The 17434-nt window shown below is 42.4% G+C and overlaps 1 protein-coding gene across 4 annotated transcripts in view; it reads right to left on the bottom strand.

The window, feature by feature from the left end:
• KIF13A (kinesin family member 13A) overlaps positions 1-16972 on the bottom strand; it is a gene marked incomplete at its 5' end in the record, with an annotated part of 214779 nt that extends 197807 nt beyond the window's left edge. For all 4 annotated transcript variants that reach the window (XM_082848810.1, XM_082848812.1, XM_082848809.1 and 1 more), the window contains 2 exons: positions 16551-16641; positions 16918-16972. In XM_082848810.1, coding sequence (XP_082704936.1) covers positions 16551-16641; positions 16918-16972 — 146 coding nt within the window. The remainder of the gene's footprint in view (positions 1-16550; positions 16642-16917) is intronic.
• Between the last annotated feature and the right edge of the window lie 462 nt (positions 16973-17434).

Here is a 17434-nt window from a genome sequence, read left to right as displayed (position 1 = left end):
TGGGACCACGGGTCTCTGGCTAGCAAGCATTTGCACTGCAAACATCACAAGTGAGGATACTCTAAAATTACCTCATTCTACCCAGGGGCTTGGTGATCTCAAGGAGGAGATGCCAGAAAGAGGTAGCTTTGGTTTGGTTTTCTACACATTCAAATCCTAACGAGTTTTCAGTACCCCCCACAAATACCACATTACTCCTACTTAACCAACTCCAAAGCAGATCAAGGACCACCAACCTGCTTGCACGTTCACAGCAGCCCACTGTAGGCAAACACATGTGAACAAGCTGGCCTTCTGCAATACTTATTTCTGTCTTTACTCAGGGCCACAGGTTTTGGCCACATGGATGGAGGAAGGGCACCAGAATGATCAGGGGAACTGATTCAAGGCTTTTGAACGGCTACAACCTATTTCTGCTCAACACTCCTACCAGGACCTATCAGTGACATCCCTAGAAAGAATTCACTAAATGAGAGGCTTAGGGAGGAGTTCCTAGAGCCAGGCTTATCCAGGATCCAGACTTTCAGTCAAAGACCGCATTGAAATTGATCAGAATCACACACACACACCAGTAACTGAAGCAGGCAAATTGCTGTAAGTGTGTAACTGATGTGAAATCACTTCACTTTCATGTTGTCATTAGATCCCCTGTCTCAGAATCCTGAAATAAAAATGTTCCTCTGCATTCAGTGTCCCACCTGGAATGATACTTTCTGACAGGCTCTGATTCGTGCCGATTAACAGCCGTTTAACCATGAAGGTTGACTAATCAAGCAAAAAAAGGCTTTATCTTCCCAAATGAAAATTGAAGATACCTAATACATACCTCAGATACTTTAAAACATTCCAGCTACGGAATGGGGCACATGTAGTCTGACCCTGTCTCCCCAATCTCAGCCTAATGCTGACTCCAGATCACTGAGACGGCTTTGACGAGGGCCAGGAAGGTCAGGGCCCAGGCCAATTCAATTCCTTTAATTCTTCCTCATCCCACCGCCCCATCAAGTTCTCTGCTTCCAGGGGTGGAACAAGGGCAGCAGCACCAAACTCTCAGAGCCTGGAAGACATCAAAGGACACAGCAGAGAGAGGGGGAGGCAAACGGGAGGAACACGCCTGTATTTTCCCCACTTACAAAGCCACAGGCTGGGAATGTTGGCTGAGGTGTCTGACACGCAGAGGGAGGAAGGAGAAAAGCAAAGCACACACTTGATGATCATCCACGTAAATGTACGAAGAATTTAGTACATCAAAATTTTTCTTTATCTTCCTCTTTAGTTTTCGTGTATTTCTGCACACAGGAAATTGGATAATCTGACCAAAATTTCTGAGAAGGCGTACATCACTCCCGTATTAAAAAACCCCACAAATCTGCATGCATTTAGGTTTCCATATTTGTATATCTTTTTGCAAAAAATGTTTAAGAAAATGACTAGTAAGTTCAAAGGAAACTCGAATATTTCTGTGGAATAGTCTAAATATATTTTCTGAATTTTAGTGTGTCAGTGAAAGACTACCAAAACCCAGAGGATTACCAACAAACAGATAAATAAATAGGAGAGTTCAGGATGATGTATATTCAGTTAAGGGGCGCCAGAGAACCAGATATACAAGAAAAACTATATGTCTATTTTGAGTTTTTAGAAAGGCCCTGAGTCCATGTCTCCAGTATGGTAAACACTGGAAACAAGAGTCACCAGCCTGGGGACCTGGGATAATAAAGTCAGTTTCCTCAGAAAGAAAAAAAAAAAAAAAAAAGCATAGAAACCCAATATTACTGAATACAATGTTTCGGTAGCTCCAAATGTTCATTTCCTCAGAAGTCAGTCTATGACTAGGTATTACTGACCATCTACAAATCTCCTATACTAACTACAGCCTAGTAACCATATATCCAATTAACAGAAATACAATCAAGCACAACAGACATTTACTGAGAACGTACTGTGTCTAAGGAAACAATGGATGGACACCCACTACCTGGAACACAGAGCTGAAGTTGCACAATTAGGGCTACGGTCCCATCCCTATGCAGGTCTCCAAACAGGCTCTCTTGTTATTCAGATAGTTTGGCAATGCATCAGATTCCAGGGCAAGCTCTTTGCACTGCGGGTTTTCCCCCTCAGATCTTGTCCCAGGGCTTTGGTGTACCCTCCTATCGCCAGCCCCCCATTCTTCCCAAACATACTTTTACAAACATGTCAAAATTTTGTCAAAAAATTACACTTCCCAATGTGTTCACATACAATTTATGGGCATATATTCTTTGCCCAAATGAATGACTGCCAAATGACCAGACTGGTGAACACCTGTCATAGAAGGAATTTCCCTTTCAACAAAATTCAACACATCCATCTCCAAAGAGCAGTGCTCCTGTGGTCTGTCAGCTGAGACATGGTAAGTGTCTCATTTAACACCACAAAGTGTCACCACATACTGCATGAAGTGTCCACATTTAAATCAGAAAATTCATAACAATAAAAAGCAAAAATTTTGAGACGTCCTTCTTTAATTGCTCTTCTTGGGTGTTAAAAAAAAAAAACTTCATTCATTAAACTTGGAATGAGAAGCAAAGCGTAGGTCAACAAGCTTTAAGTGTTCCGTGTTAATAAAAATATTAAATTGTCAACACTTAATGTGTGCCCTGTGCAAGGTGCCCTGCTATTATAAACAGAAGGGGTAGGGGGTCCCTGGAGGAAGTGAACCAGGCACGGCTTCCTTGACAGAAGAGAAGCCATTTTGACCTAAGCCATTTGGGGATCTAAGCCTGGCTACAATGCTTGCCCTTGAACAGGTCTCAGTAATTAATGCTCTTAAATGAAGCCAGGGGATGCAGGAACAAAGGGAAAGCAGTCAAGAAACACAGTTCAGCGATAAACAGAGCCCTAGTTCCTCCTCAAGGGCTAAACACAGTCATCTGATACATAGTTTTGAGTCTGTAGGAAATAAGGTCCCCACCCTGGTGGAGGACAGAATGATGAAGTTGACCTTTTGTGACTTCAATCAACTAAAGCCTGGGCTCTGTTGACCTTTGCCCCAATTCTACGCTGAATTCTCCTGGGCTCAAGCCCCTTCATGAATATGCAGGTACCCTTAGCTTAAAACTTCCCCAATTCTGCTGCTGGGGAGCCACAGCTCTGAGAAAGATCCCGGTGTTTTCCTTATTACTTAGTAATAAGTCCTCCTTCTCCCTCTCTGACACCCACCAAGAGGTGAACCCAGTTTTTCAGGTAATCCTCACAACCGCTATGGGTCTGTAATTTTATTATTCCCATTTTACTGATGAGGAAATACAGGCACAGAGGGTTAAGGGACTTGCCAGACATTTTGCAGCTAGTCAGTTGCATAATCAGTTTCAAATATAAGCAGTTGGTCTCCCAAGTCCTCTGAGTGGCTCTGGACCACTACATCATTCTGTCACAATACTTGATAGTGTTTTACAAAACTACTAGATATTTACACCCAACTGGATGGCCACAGAAACATACAAAAGGCAAATAAAAGATTTCCTTTCACTGAGTAAAAGCTCTGGCTCAAATACAAAGTAATTCAGAGCTTCCCTGGTGGCGCAGTGGTTGAGAGTCTGCCTGCTGATGCAGGGGACATGGGTTCATTCCCCGGTCTGGGAAGATCCCGCATGCCGCGGGATGGCTGGACCCGTGAGCCATGGCAGCTGAGCCTACGAGTCCAGAGCCTGTGCTCCGCAACAGGAGAGGCCACAACAGTGAGAGGCCCATGTACTGCAAAAACAAAAACAAAAAACAAAGTAATTCACATATTTATGAACATTTAAACTTTATCTGGGCTAACTTTTAAATAGATGGGTGAGGTTATTTCAATGTATCAAACTACAAAAGCAAAGATGTACACTGCCATTCAGAAAAATTCATTTATACACACAAATAAGGAAGACTCTTTGTTCAGTATTTAAAAGAAAAACAATTGGGAAAAATTATTTCCACTGCATAATTCATCACAAAAACGCAGACTAAGTTGTCATTGTGTGTGTGTGGGGGGATACTATTCTATTGCTAACTATCAAAGCCAGCAAAACTTAAAGGCTTCAAAAACAAAAACAAAACAAACTTAGTTACATTACCATGCTAATGTTACCTGTTTGTTACAGTAACTCTAGATCAAAAAGGCAGATGTTTAAAACTGGATAAGGCTGCTCAAATTTAACACCATTATCTTGATAAGCTTCCCCTACCACACTGCTTCCTCCTTACTCAAAGCATTACCCTGGAAACAGTAATTTTAAGGCTCTTTCTTAACACGATAATGTAACCATCCCCTGTTACAATTTGTACAGGGAATACTAAACTTTAATTAACAATCTAAATAGAAGTCATTAAAGATAGAGCGCAAAAGACAAAACAAAACAAAAAACGCTAACGGTTTGTTATCCAATTTTAAAAAGAGCAGTTACAAGTTCAGCTCTACATCTTGACACATCCTCTACTGAGCTGGGATTATAGATGGGTGGGCACACAAAGCATCAATTCTGAGGACTTCTTTTATTAAACTACAAAGTATAAGTATGTTTAAAGGCTTATTAATCTGCTCAACAAACTACATGAGGGTTTACTGCATGACCCTTCCAAAATTGGGGATAAATCCACTCAATATTGCAATAGAATGCCTGAGCAGTTCAGCATGGTTTTGCCCTTTCTGATTTTCCCCTGAGGCTCCCAGCTTGAGATACATGAATAGTTGTGGTCATTCATGGTGGGTGTACAATCTAGGGAGTGTCTCTTCAAGACAACACAAAGAGCCAACAACAAAGGGTAAAGCTTCCCTTTCCTCAAAGCCTTCCTTCCTGTTCCCTGTCTTTTAAAAAAACAAGGCTCCGAACTTCTTCCCTCAAGGCAACGGCACACAGATGCTTTCCTCACACCTCTTCTAACAGTAGCAAAGCTCATCACACCTACAGACCAGACTCTAAAGGGTCAGAGTGAATCAATAACTCCACTCTGCTTTCAAAAGAATGGGTAAGAGGACACAAACCGGAAAGGAAACACTCTCACTCTCTCCCCCCTTTCTCTCTTTCCCCCTTTCTTTCTCTCTCTCTCTTTCTTACTAAACAGAATTCATCTCACAGTTGAAGATAAGAAATATTGGGAATTAACCACACTTTTGGTTAGGTTATAACAGAACCCTCAGAAACAAAACAAACTACCCAAGTAAGTTTTAGGCTAACAGCTCTGGAAATGTCATTTCTCCACCCCCATACATACAGACTTATCACATAAAACAGCTGTATGCCTGCAAGACCAGCTTAAAAATCACTGGTTCCCCAAAAGAACACAACTGTACAAGATAAAAACTAATTGAAAGGACCAAATCAGAAGATTTATAATGCCCTGTAGGCACGTATAAAAGCTGCTGTCCTAGCTGAAACAGGAGGCATGTAGAAATGTCTGTAAGGAACCCAGGCTCCCCGGCTAGCTGATAACGGCTTCAGCTATCTGGAGCTAGTGGCTGTCTTATTTCACTTGACACCTTCAATTCTCGCATCAGCTACTGCAGGCAAACAGAGCCTCCCAAGAACAGTGACCCTTCCTCCCCGGTTTTCCTCACACTCTGACAAGAAGTAAATTACAACCCAACCCATTTCAGCCCCTGTAAGTGTTACCTACTACTCTATTTGATTCAACTCTACACGTAAGTATAGTTGGGATAAATCTAAATTTTAGAGCTTAAAAAACCTTACCGGTTACCTAGTTTAGCCCGCAGTTTGACAGATGATGAAGTGTTCATGGCTAGCTCAAGGATACAGACCACGTTAGTGGCAGGACCCTGCAGCATCCAGTCTTCCCATCCAGTCATCACACCGTCCTGAGCCTCCACACAGATGGGGTCCCTAGGGCTCTGCAATGGTTCAGGAGTTGAGGTTGGGACTGCCACATAGTTCCAGGGCCTGAAGCAGGGAATTGTGGTCCACAGGCCATTAGAAAGCTGAGAAACCTGTGCTTCCCAAGAAGTCAGGTGGAGGAGTCAGCTGAAGGATAGGCAAGTACCCTGCATCTAGATAATCGAGGTAATTCCTTCCCCCTCTGCCACAATTTAAGTAAAAACAAATAAGAAGAGGTATTTGGATTAAATACACCTGGATAGAGAATGGGAGGCTTTTCTCAAATGGGAGAGAATTTATTCGTGAGGCTTAACTTTCATAATAATACGAAGACCCTATTAAAGTTCCATAAGTCGCCTTAATAAGGTAAATATTTAGGCTGATTTTATGAGGCTTTCAGACTTTAGTTTTGAGAACGTTAATGGTTATGAGAATTTGCATACATGGTCACAATCAGGATGGTAAAATAAACCAAAGGACAAGCTGTGAAACTGGGCTTTAAAACCTGCTTTATTAAACTAGATCAGTGTTTGTCAACCTTCACTACACATGAGAATCAACTACCAACCATGTGTGTTAACCACCTCTGACATCCAACCCGGTCAAGACCTCCGATGACTACACCCACAGACTTCTAGTCTTCAAGATGAGACCCCAGACGATGAGAAGCAGAGACAAGTCATATCTACTTTGTCCAAATTCCTGACCCACAGAGGCCAGGGGCATTAAAAAATGGTGGTTTCAGACCACTAACTTTAGGGATGATTTGTTAAACAACAATCCTAACTGGGACATCTGGAAAGCGGCTAAAAATCCCAATGCCTAAGGTGCCACTACAGCCCAATTAAGCCAGAAACTCTGGGGGTAGGACCCAGGCATCGATTTTTAAAGCCCCCCAGGTGATTCTAACGCGCAACCAAGGTTTAGAACCATGTCCGGACCCCTACTGTCCAATACAGTAGCCATCTGCAGGTTAAATTTAAACTAATGAAAATGAAATAAAATTTAAAATTCAGTTCTTTGGTTGCACTAGCCACATTTCAAGCGCTCAGTAATCATGCATGGCCAGTGGTTACCATATTGGACAGCAGATGTGTAGAACATTTCCATCATCACAGAAAATTCTATTGGACAGTCCTGGTCTAAAGCAGTGATTCTCGAAGCTTGGTCCGGAGCTAACAGCATCAGCATCACCTGGGAACTTGCTAGAAATGCAAATTCTCAAGCCAAGCTACTGGATCAGAACCTTTTGGGTGGGACTGTTTTTTTCTTTTTTTGACATTTATTTATTTGGCTGCATCGGATTTTAGTTGCAGCACGTGGGCTCTTCATTGTGGCATGCGGGCTTTTTCTCTAGTTGTGGCACACGGGCTCAGTAGTTGCGGCAGGAGGGCTCAGTAGTTGCAGCATGTGAGCTTAGTTGCCCCATGCCATGTGAGATCTTAGTTCCCTGACCAGGGATTGAACCCGCATCCCCTTCATTGGAATACAGATTCTTAACCACTGGACCACCAGGGAAGTCCCCTGATGCACTCTTAAGTGTGAGAACCCCTGGGTTGTTACTGTCCACACAAAATCACTTTTTCCATGACCTAGCTCATACTTAAATCTGAAATTTATCAACTTTAACTCCACTATAATATAAGGGAGTATGTTGTCATGCAATTTATGTCATGCAATATATGTTGCCATGCAATTTCAAAGATGTATTTTTGTAGTAGCAAGCTTGCTTGGGAAGAAATGCCTTGCAATTAGCAAAGGATTCTTAAAAAGTTCCTCGAAGATGCTCTCAGTTATTTACAATCATTAAGAGGAACAACTTTCAGGTCCAGAAATATAGAAATATGGTTTAAAATTATGAAACTCAACAAACTACTCAATTATTATAATTATGAAAACTATGTTGCGTGACAAAATATAAATGCGAGAAAAGCAAAACACAAAATTGTAATTACAAATATTTATATTATATGGACAAGGACAAAATGAAGAAAGGGGAAAAATAAGAATAATGGATTTGTTAGGTTTGCCCAGACAATGCCACCACCCCCCCTTTTAAATTTCTGTCATGCTTCTTATAAAACATTTTAGAGTATCTAAGGAAACAATCTTTTTAAAAGATACAATTGCGCTTTGACGTGAAAAGTTCATTTCAAGAATGATTTAGTAAAACAGTTCTGCTGCTTCATCAATGATTCACTGAATTGTTCATCTCGTAGTAAAATGAAATCAAGACTGCATTCAAGCAAAAGATGAGGCTTGGACTGGTTGTCCACCTAATTCTGAGAGTCTCCAAGAATTTCTCCTCTCTACTTTTTTTAACCTTAGATCTTACAATCAAATATAAGAATTACTCATTTTTACAATAAAATTTTAGAGATGTGAAAACTTGACATTTTTCCCATGCTTATTTAGTTTCCACATAGTTGTTGGGTGGTAAAATGCCAAATAAACTAATTTTCCAAGGAAGAATTTCTCATATTTTCTTCTTATATTTGCAAATCTAAATTCCCAGAAATACTGTGTAATCTTTGAAAAGATAGCTCTTGAATCCCATATAAATCAACTCTTGATTGTTTTAATGTGAATTTTAGCATACTTCCTTTATTGACAGCTGTGTTGTTAGTAAACTTCATTTCCTATGTTGTGAAGGTACAAAATTCTCTTTCTGAGTGTTTCTATATGTCTTGTTGGTTTCTCCGTTTCATTTGCCAGTAATGTTCTCCAAACTCCTTTAAACTCTAAATAGCTCCAGGGAAGATCTGAGAAAGGGTAACTGTAGTTGAATAACTGAGAGACCTTGATGTCTTCAGAAAGCTTACTATCTGTGAAAGACTTTTTCTTATAAAGTTCTTTTTTTTTTTAATTATTTTTGTCTGTGTTGGGTCTTCGTTGCTACACGCGGTCTTTCTCTAGTTGCAGTGAGCAGGGGCTACTCTTTGCTGCGGTGCACGAGCTTCTCACTGCGGTGGCTTCTCTGGTTGTGGAGCACAGGCTCCAGGCGTGCAGGCTTCAGTAGTTGTGGTGCGTGGGCTCAGTAGTTGTGGCTCGCAGGCTCTAGAGTACAGGCTCAGTGGTTGTGGCACACGGGCTCCGTTGCTCCACAGCATGTGGGATCTTCCCAGACCAGGGCTTGAACCTGTGTCCCCTACACTGGCAGGCGGATACTTAACCACTGCGCCACCAGGGAAGGCCTATAAATTTCTTTAAAATATGAGTGCACAGCATGTGTAATTTTATTGAAAATTGGAAACAATCCAAGTTATCCACTTATCTCTAACTAGATTTTGCCAGAAGAAGCCAAGTGGTAGGATGATAAACTGGCCAGTTTGGTATCATTTTGAAAAATTTCCCCAGCCCAACAAGCATACATATTTTAAAATTAATGATGACCAAAAAAAAACATCTCCTAACTAAAACTTTTGCAATAGTGATACAAAAACAGGATTTTTCTTATTTTTCCAGCTTTTGTACTGACTACACTGATTATCTTCATTAATGTGGGTAGCTAAGAGTTGTATAAGGCAGCTACTACCTTTACTTCTAGCATTTACACGTGCTCTTAAGAAAAAGAAAAGCATTTTTATTTCTATTGTTGGAAGCTAAAAAGAAAAGGGAGTTGACAGAACCGTTTATTAATAATCATTTTTTTAAAACAACAAAGAGAATTTACAAAATGCTTTCTGTGTGCTGGGCATTCTTGAACCTAGGCCCTAAGAACACAAAGATAAATCATATATAGTCCTTGTCCTAGAGAAAGCCCAAAATCTATACATTTGAGATTCAACATAAAAGAGACACCAACACCAACAAAACTATGCACTAAAAAAAAAAAAAAAAAAAGACCGACTATATAGAGGAAACTATCATTAGTGTCCTCAGAAAGACACAAAAAATGCCACAACCAGAAAACTAGCATAGGATGCTATTTTAAAAACAAACAAAAAAAGATTATAAGAGTTCTTGGAAATGAAAAATATGATAAAAATTAAACATACGGTTGAAAGATACAGTGGATGAAATCTCCCAGAAGGTTGAATAAAAACAAGAGATAAAAAGTAGAAAGGAGGGCTTCCCTGGTGACGCAGTGGTTGAGGGTCCGCCTGCCGATGCAGGGGACACGGGTTCATGCCCCGGTTCAGGAAGATCCCACATGCCGCGGAGCGGCTGGGCCCGTGAGCCATGGCAGCTGGGCCTGCGTGACCGGAGCCTGTGCTCCGCAACGGGAGAGGCAACAGCAGTGAGAGGCCCGCATACCGCAAAAAAAAAAAAAAAAAAAAAGTAGAAAGGAAAAATAAAGTAATTAGAGGACCAGTTCAGGAAACCCCATGTCCAAATCAGTGTTCCAGAAAAGAACTGAGTAAATTTTAAAAAGTGTTTGCTAATGAATTAATTCAATAATTTTTTTCAGAACTGAAGGATGCAAGTTTCCAGGTCCAAAAGGCCCACCATTGTGATTTCACAAAAATGGGGAAGAAAATATTCTATAGGATTCCAGAAAGGGAAAATCTAGGTCACGTCAAAAGGATTAGAAATCCAAATAGCTTTGGACTTCTCAAGAGAAACACTGGAAGCTAGAAGACATTAAAGCAACAATATCTTCAAAATAGAATTTGATACCCATCCAAACTATTAACGAGGTAAGTGGGTGGAATGAAGATATTTTCATGGTTTTAAAACCCCTTACTTCCCAAACATTCTTTCTCAGGAAGCTACCAAAGGATATGCTCTACAAAATTGAGACAGTAAACCAAGAAAGAAAAAGGAAACAGAAAAACAGATTCCACACAGAAGAGAAATAAAAGGAATTCTCAGAATGATGTGACAGGAACCCCAGGATGACAGCTACATCAGGCAGAGAAGGTTACCAGTTCATAAAGGAACATGTTAGAAGGATCAAGGAGAAATGTCTCTAAGAAGATGAAATCAAGAGAGCACTTGATAATATCCAAACGTCTTGAAAGGAGATGTGGGCAAGGGAGAGAGAATTTAAAAGTTGAATTAAGGGTAAGTACATAAAAGAGAAGCAAATTAGAGAGAAAGGAAAAAAATTAAAACATTTATTAACTCCAGGGAAAACAAAAAGTGTTGTATGATAGGAGAAATCATGGAAGAGACATGGCTCAACTGTAAATAATGTTCTATACAGTCATTTAAATAATGGAAGCACTAAATACTGATACATTATATAACTATACTGGGAAAATGGGGGATGGGGAGAATTCGGGGATGGGGTGAGAATAAGGCACAGAAAGGAAACAGAGAGAACGAATTAAAAACTAGCACTACCAGCATGTTACTCAGAAATATGGAGGGAAATCCCAAAAGAATAAGCTAAAATCACTATATGTGGCTGCCTCTGGGACTAAAAATGAAGGGGATTCTTCTTTTGAAACCATAGCCTTTATAAATTATAAAACTACTTCACACTTCAAACTATTACACTGATTTTAAAATATATATACAAATATATGTATGCAGAACCCAACCTCTTAACCACTAAACTTGTATTTTTCAAATTATAAACTTGTGACCATTTAGTGGGTTGTGAAATTAATTCTGTAAGTCACAACCATCATTTCTAAAATGAATTAAAACAAAACCAGGTAGGGCTTCCCTGGTGGCGTAGTGGTTAAGAATCCGCCTGCCAATGCAGGGGACACAGGTTCAAGCCATGGTCTGGGAAGATCCCCCATGCCGTGGAGCAACTAAGCCCGTGTGCCACAACTACTGAGCCTGCGCTCTAGAGCCCTCGAGCCACAACTACTGAAGACTGCGCGCCACGAGCCGGTGCTCCACAATGAGAAAAGCCACCGCAATAAGAAGCCCATACGGCGCAATGAAGAGTAGCCCCTGCTCACCACAACTAGAGAAAGCCCACGCAGCAACGAAGACCCAACGCAGCCAAAAATAAATAAATAAAAATAAAGTTCCCTTTATAAAAAAAAAGAAGGTGGTAGAAAATAACAGAGACATTGCACATAGTAAATTTTTTCATGAACCTTCATATACGTACACACAACAGTGCATAATGTAAAATGTATGTTTAACTGTGAACAAAATAATTTTAAAATTACTATCTATACAGCATTATAATTACTTTTAGTCCTGTTTTTTAAAGTGAGAGATGACAATCTATCTTTATTGTAAAGGAAAGAAATGGAAAACGTTGACAGCTAATGAAAATATTCCACTGTGACACTCTTTAAAATGCCACTGATATCGTGCATGAAGAATGCTCACTCCTATATTACTGAAATCTAAATACTCTGCTTTCTTACAATCAACTTTGTAACATTTGAACCAGAGAGAAGAGTAACAACACAGAAAACACAATAAAACTCAAAGTCAATCAGATAATGTGGAATATTACTGCTTCTTAGGTGATGGATCTTTTTCATTTTATATGATTTTAACTAATTTTTAAATTTCGGGTCTACGGATATACTCGAGCAGAAGGAATCATCCTAGACGACTTTGGAATAGCAGTGGAAGCCAGCCTGGTGGAAGAAACGATCAAAAACTTAAAACATATAATGCATAAACTAGAAAGTATAGATGCAGTCGACCAAGATGTAGTTTTCTTCCACTGACCCACACTCATATACTTTAAAAGCTACACTGCCCACCTTGCAGTATGGAAAAATTGGGCAAGTTAAAACTTTGATGCTCTTTTACTAAAACCCTAAATTTAGTCCAGTTTTTCTTTTAACTTAGCTAGGTTATATTGATATATGCACATTGCTTTGGATGCTTACCCTACAATTCACTTACTTTAAAATGATTTAAAATAAGAACAAAAACGTCTGCAGAAAGCAAGTTCCATTATACTCTCATAATAAAGCTTCACTTCTTAAAAGTTATAAAGATCAGATTCATATACACATGGGTATGTATATTTTTAAAACCACTACTACCACCCATACAGGATATTAAAAAAATTTAAAAAAATGAAGGAGTCAATATACTGGTATTTAATTATAGAAAAGATATTTGTGGAAATATATATATATATAAAATGTGTGTGTGTGTATTTGAAAATATGCATGAGAAGTTAATGACTGTGGTTACTTTTTGGACAGGTGAGGGGATGGGAAGAGTAGGGATGACAACCAGGGTGAGAGGAAGGCTTTGCACATCTGCTTCTACTTTGATTTTAAAACTATTACCGGGCTTCCCTGGTGGCGCAGTGGTTGAGAGTCCGCCTGCCAATGCAGGTGACGCGGGTTCGTGCCCCAGGCCGGGAAGATCCCGCATGCCGCGGAGCGGCTGGGCCCGTAAGCCATGGCCGCTGAGTCTGCGCGTCCGGAGCCTGTGCTCCGTAACGGGAGAGGCCACGACAGTGAGAGGGCCGCGTACCGCAAAAAAAAAACCTATTACCTATTTGGCAAATTAGGGGTTCTCATTCTATTCTCCCTTCATGAACTGCCTGGCTTCCGCACCCTATTCCACATCCTGCACGCACGCACACACAATCACCCATAAGTAATTCGAGGCAGGTATGCTTTCACTTTGACAAAAGACTTTCTCCCAATCTTGAAAAAGTGAACCTGTACTCTTAGCACCCACGTGACAGGCACAAATGCCACCTGTCTTTGCAGGATGCCAGGACCCCGGGTCACATCCACAGCCCCTCCTCAGCACACCCATCACACTGCAAACCATCACACTGCAGACATTTGCTGAGGGCCTGCTATGTGCCAGATGCTGTTTGGAAGCATGGGACACAAAAGTCAGTAGGACAAGGTACCTGCCTTCCCAGATCTCAAAGCCTCAAGGAGAGGAGAGGAGACAGAAGAGCAAACAGGTAATTTCCAAATGATACGGTATATATAGTGGGAAAAGTGTAATCTACATAATCTACCACACTATATTTTAATTATTTTTTCCCCTGTTTTCCCACGTCTCTCAAAGGTGAGAGTCTCTGGCACAGGCAGTGGGTCTGTAGTGATCTTTGGATCCCCTGAGCTAAGCATGGTACCAGCATGATCTGAACTTCATAAATGTCTCCTGCATGGTAATGCAATGGTATTTTAAGAAATACATTCATATATGTCTTAATGTTTCAGAATGGTGATTGATAAACACATCAACTATTAACCTGGACCTCTGTGGTGTATTATAATCTTAGAATTTCAGAACCAAAACAAACATCTTTAACCTCAGAAGACCTGTGATCTTTTAGTCCTTAACATGTAGTTTTGGCTTTGATTCCATAAAGGGGGAAAATCATGAAAGCTAAGCCTATCTGTTTCTTTTCCTGGAAACCAATGCACTCTTGTTTGTTTTTACTGGTAGGAATGGAAGCTTTCACCCAGTAACTTAAAATTCCAACCATGGTTAATACATTAGTAATTTCTTGCAATATTCAGAAAAAAAAGTGATTTTCAATTTGACACAGGTTTGCCAATATTAATTTAAAACTTCTTACACTTCAAACCTTGGACTTCTAGGTAAGAAAAATAATAGTCTTGCCTTGCTCTGAGCTCTATCCAAAACAAATGATAGAAATGAATTGCAAACATAACATGAAGCATCGTTGCAATTAATCAACCCAGAACCCAAGGGAGGAACTGTTTCTATTTTTAAGTGCACTGTTGCTTTAAGGGAAGACCCACTGGAGAAACATAAAACCAAGCTGCCTAATGAAAATCAAAATGCATTTGGTGTCTCCCTCCTTGCATAGACAGTAATCCTAACCTGCAAGCAGCACTGCTGTGTTCACTCCTCCCAGTTTGTCTGTAAACTGAATGACAGGTACCCAGGCAGAATCCCACAGAAAGGGCCCATCCACCACTCAAAGAATCATATCTGTCAGGAGGTCAGAACAAGAGAACACCCATGTTTCAGTGCTATTCTTATAGTTCCAGATAAGGGGCTATTCCAAGAAGCAAGCAGATGGATAAATCCCAAAGTCACCCTTCAAATCATTACTTAAAAGATGCTGATTAGTAACCGCAGTGGTGGCCCTAAAAATGATCAATTGATTATTTAGCAGTTCCAACCGTCTACAGTTGTAATTTCTATCCAAATTCCACAACACTAAATCTGTGTCTGCCCACAAATGACAAAGCTTCATTTCATTAAATAGTAGCTAACAGTAACACTCCTGATGGTTAAGAGTGACAAGAAGCAGGTGTCAAACCAGCAAGGGAAACAGAAGCCACAGCTACATAAAAGGAGTTAACATTCTACCTGTTTCCTAGACGGCTTTGAAGACTCTGACCCAGCAGAATTTTTTTCTCAAACAATATTCAGGTTGGGGGGGGAGGGAAATGTTGGTGATGTGGGTGACTAATTTAATCTGTAAATATCTTAATTTACTCAATGAGTTTACTTACTATCACTAAGAAATACACAACTACATTGCTATAAATGTATCTAAAATCCTATAAATCTCTAAAATGTATCTAAAAGTATTATTCAAGGATACATCCATTACTGAAAAGTATTTAACATATTTTAAATACAACTCAGCTATTTACAATAGCCATAACAATCTGCTACAGGAAGCAGAATGTTTGCACATTGGATAAAAATTTCTAGCCTCAGCACAAAAAGCAAAGAATCCCCAAACTTACCTCCTGATAATTTCTCCCCCCCAAATTTAGTAAAACTATGCCTGAACATCGCATGATTATAGAATGAAGGCAGTTGCTTCCTTTAGCAATAAAGTAACAAACCCTACTTCAGAGTCTCTCTTTAGTGAAAAAAATCTCTGAAGAACAACAACAAAAAAATCACTAAATTGTAACACATCAATCAACAGGTGACTTTTAGAAACACAAACTCTCGTCAGAGAGGAATTAATTTTGTCAGATCTCCCTAATTTCTCTTTCCTATTTTTACAAGCTACTGCATTGCTATACTAAATGAATTCCAACCGTTTTCTTCTCAGGGGCTTACCAAAAAAATGCCAAATATTCAAATTATTTTAGGGCATTTTCCCATACTGTTGCGTGGAATAGAGCAGAATTAATAAGGATCCAACAGTTACCACTTTTCAAATGCAAATGTTGCCATCTAGTAAATGCAGCCCCTTTTAAACATCCCCCCAGTGTCTACACAGCTCCAGGCACTACTTTTGTTTCCTTGAAAATCGAAATTCGCGCATTACATTCAGGCATTATCTCAACTCAGCACCAACAAAAAAATAGATCTTAAATGGTCCAGGCCTGAGCCTGCATCGTACAAAACTGTTCTGCTTTATTGTGCGGAGGTGTTCCCTCCCACCCCCCATTTTACACACAAAGTTCCTTAACAATTCTGCCAAGTAAAGCAAACAGTACAGTGGTGGAAAGAACCAGGGGCACTGGGTTCCACGAACTAGGCCTTGGGGTGGTCACTTGCTCGCCTCAGGCCTCAGTTTTCTCATCTGTAAAATGTGGCTATTGGACTAATCATCTCTAGGGTCCCATCCGGCCCCCTCGAAGCCGGCCGGGGACACAGTGGACTGGTCCTGGTTCAGGCCGGGGTGCCCTGCCTTGATGCCGCTCTAGATGGGAGGGGACAAGGGGGAGGGGGGCAGAGGGAGGAGAGAGAGGAACTTGGACTTGCAACAGCTTCAGACAGGAGCGTGCGACAAACTTGAAGCCGTCCTCCTAACAATAGGCAAGAGCACTCCCATTTTCCTGGCTGAAACTTGCAGGAGGCAGCGGGGCTGCACCCTCCAGCCCGCCCTCTCGGCACCCGCTTTACCTTTCTCCCTGTTTGGTGTTAGAAGGAGGAGGGTGCAGGACCGTTTGATTCCCTTCCATCTCCACCACGCACTTGGTGTTCAGTTCCAGTTCTGAAAGCAAAAGGGAAAACGAACGTTGCCAAGCCGAGCATCCGTGCCCGCAGCCCGCCTCTGCGCGCCGCGCGGGACTCCCCCGGGAGGCGGCCGAGCCCGGAGCTGGGAGCCGGCGCACCGGGTCCCCGCGGCCGGTGCGGGCGCCGCCTCCGCCCCGGCGCTCCGGCTCCGCTCCCGCCGCTCCCGCCGCTCCAGCCCCGCGGCCCCGCAGTTTCCAAAGTTGCCCCCGCCCTCATCCCGACCACAAACGAAAACGAGCGGAAAGCTCCTCACCTCGTCGGTTCAGGGGCCGGACCCGGACGGCAACTTTTACCTTGGTATCCGACATGTTGGCGGCGCCCGCTCGGCCCCAGGCGGCCCCTCACGCGCGGCGCCGGCGCCGCCGCAGCCGCGCGCCCCCCGAGCGCGGCCGCCGCCGCTGCTCCGCCGTATGCTCCGTAAGGCAGCGCCGAGGCGCGCGGGCCATCCCGGGGGAGCGCGACGCGGGGCACGGCCGCGGCCCGGGGAGGGGCGGGCGCGCGGGCGGGCGCGCGGGGCGGGGCGCGGCGGCGGCGGCGGCGGGCGGGGAGGAGGCCGCGCCGCCCGGGCCCAGGCGCCGCTTTAGCCGCGCCGGCCCAGCCGACCGCAGAGCGCCGCCGCCCCTCGCGGCCGCCCCGGGCCCGGCCGCGCCGCCATCTTCCGCGCCTCGCCGCGCCCGCGCCCCCGCGGCTCGGGGAGGCTCGGCCCGGCGGCGCGCGGCGCCCAGCGGAACCCGGAGGGGACGGCGAGCGGCGCGGCGCTGGGGGCCGCT

Source organism: Leucopleurus acutus, assembly GCF_964270905.1.
Source record: "Leucopleurus acutus genome assembly, chromosome: 10".
NCBI classification, from domain to species: domain Eukaryota; kingdom Metazoa; phylum Chordata; class Mammalia; order Artiodactyla; family Delphinidae; genus Leucopleurus; species Leucopleurus acutus.
The sequence above is the reverse complement of the archived record's forward strand: the minus strand, read 5'-3'. Positions and strand labels throughout refer to the sequence as shown.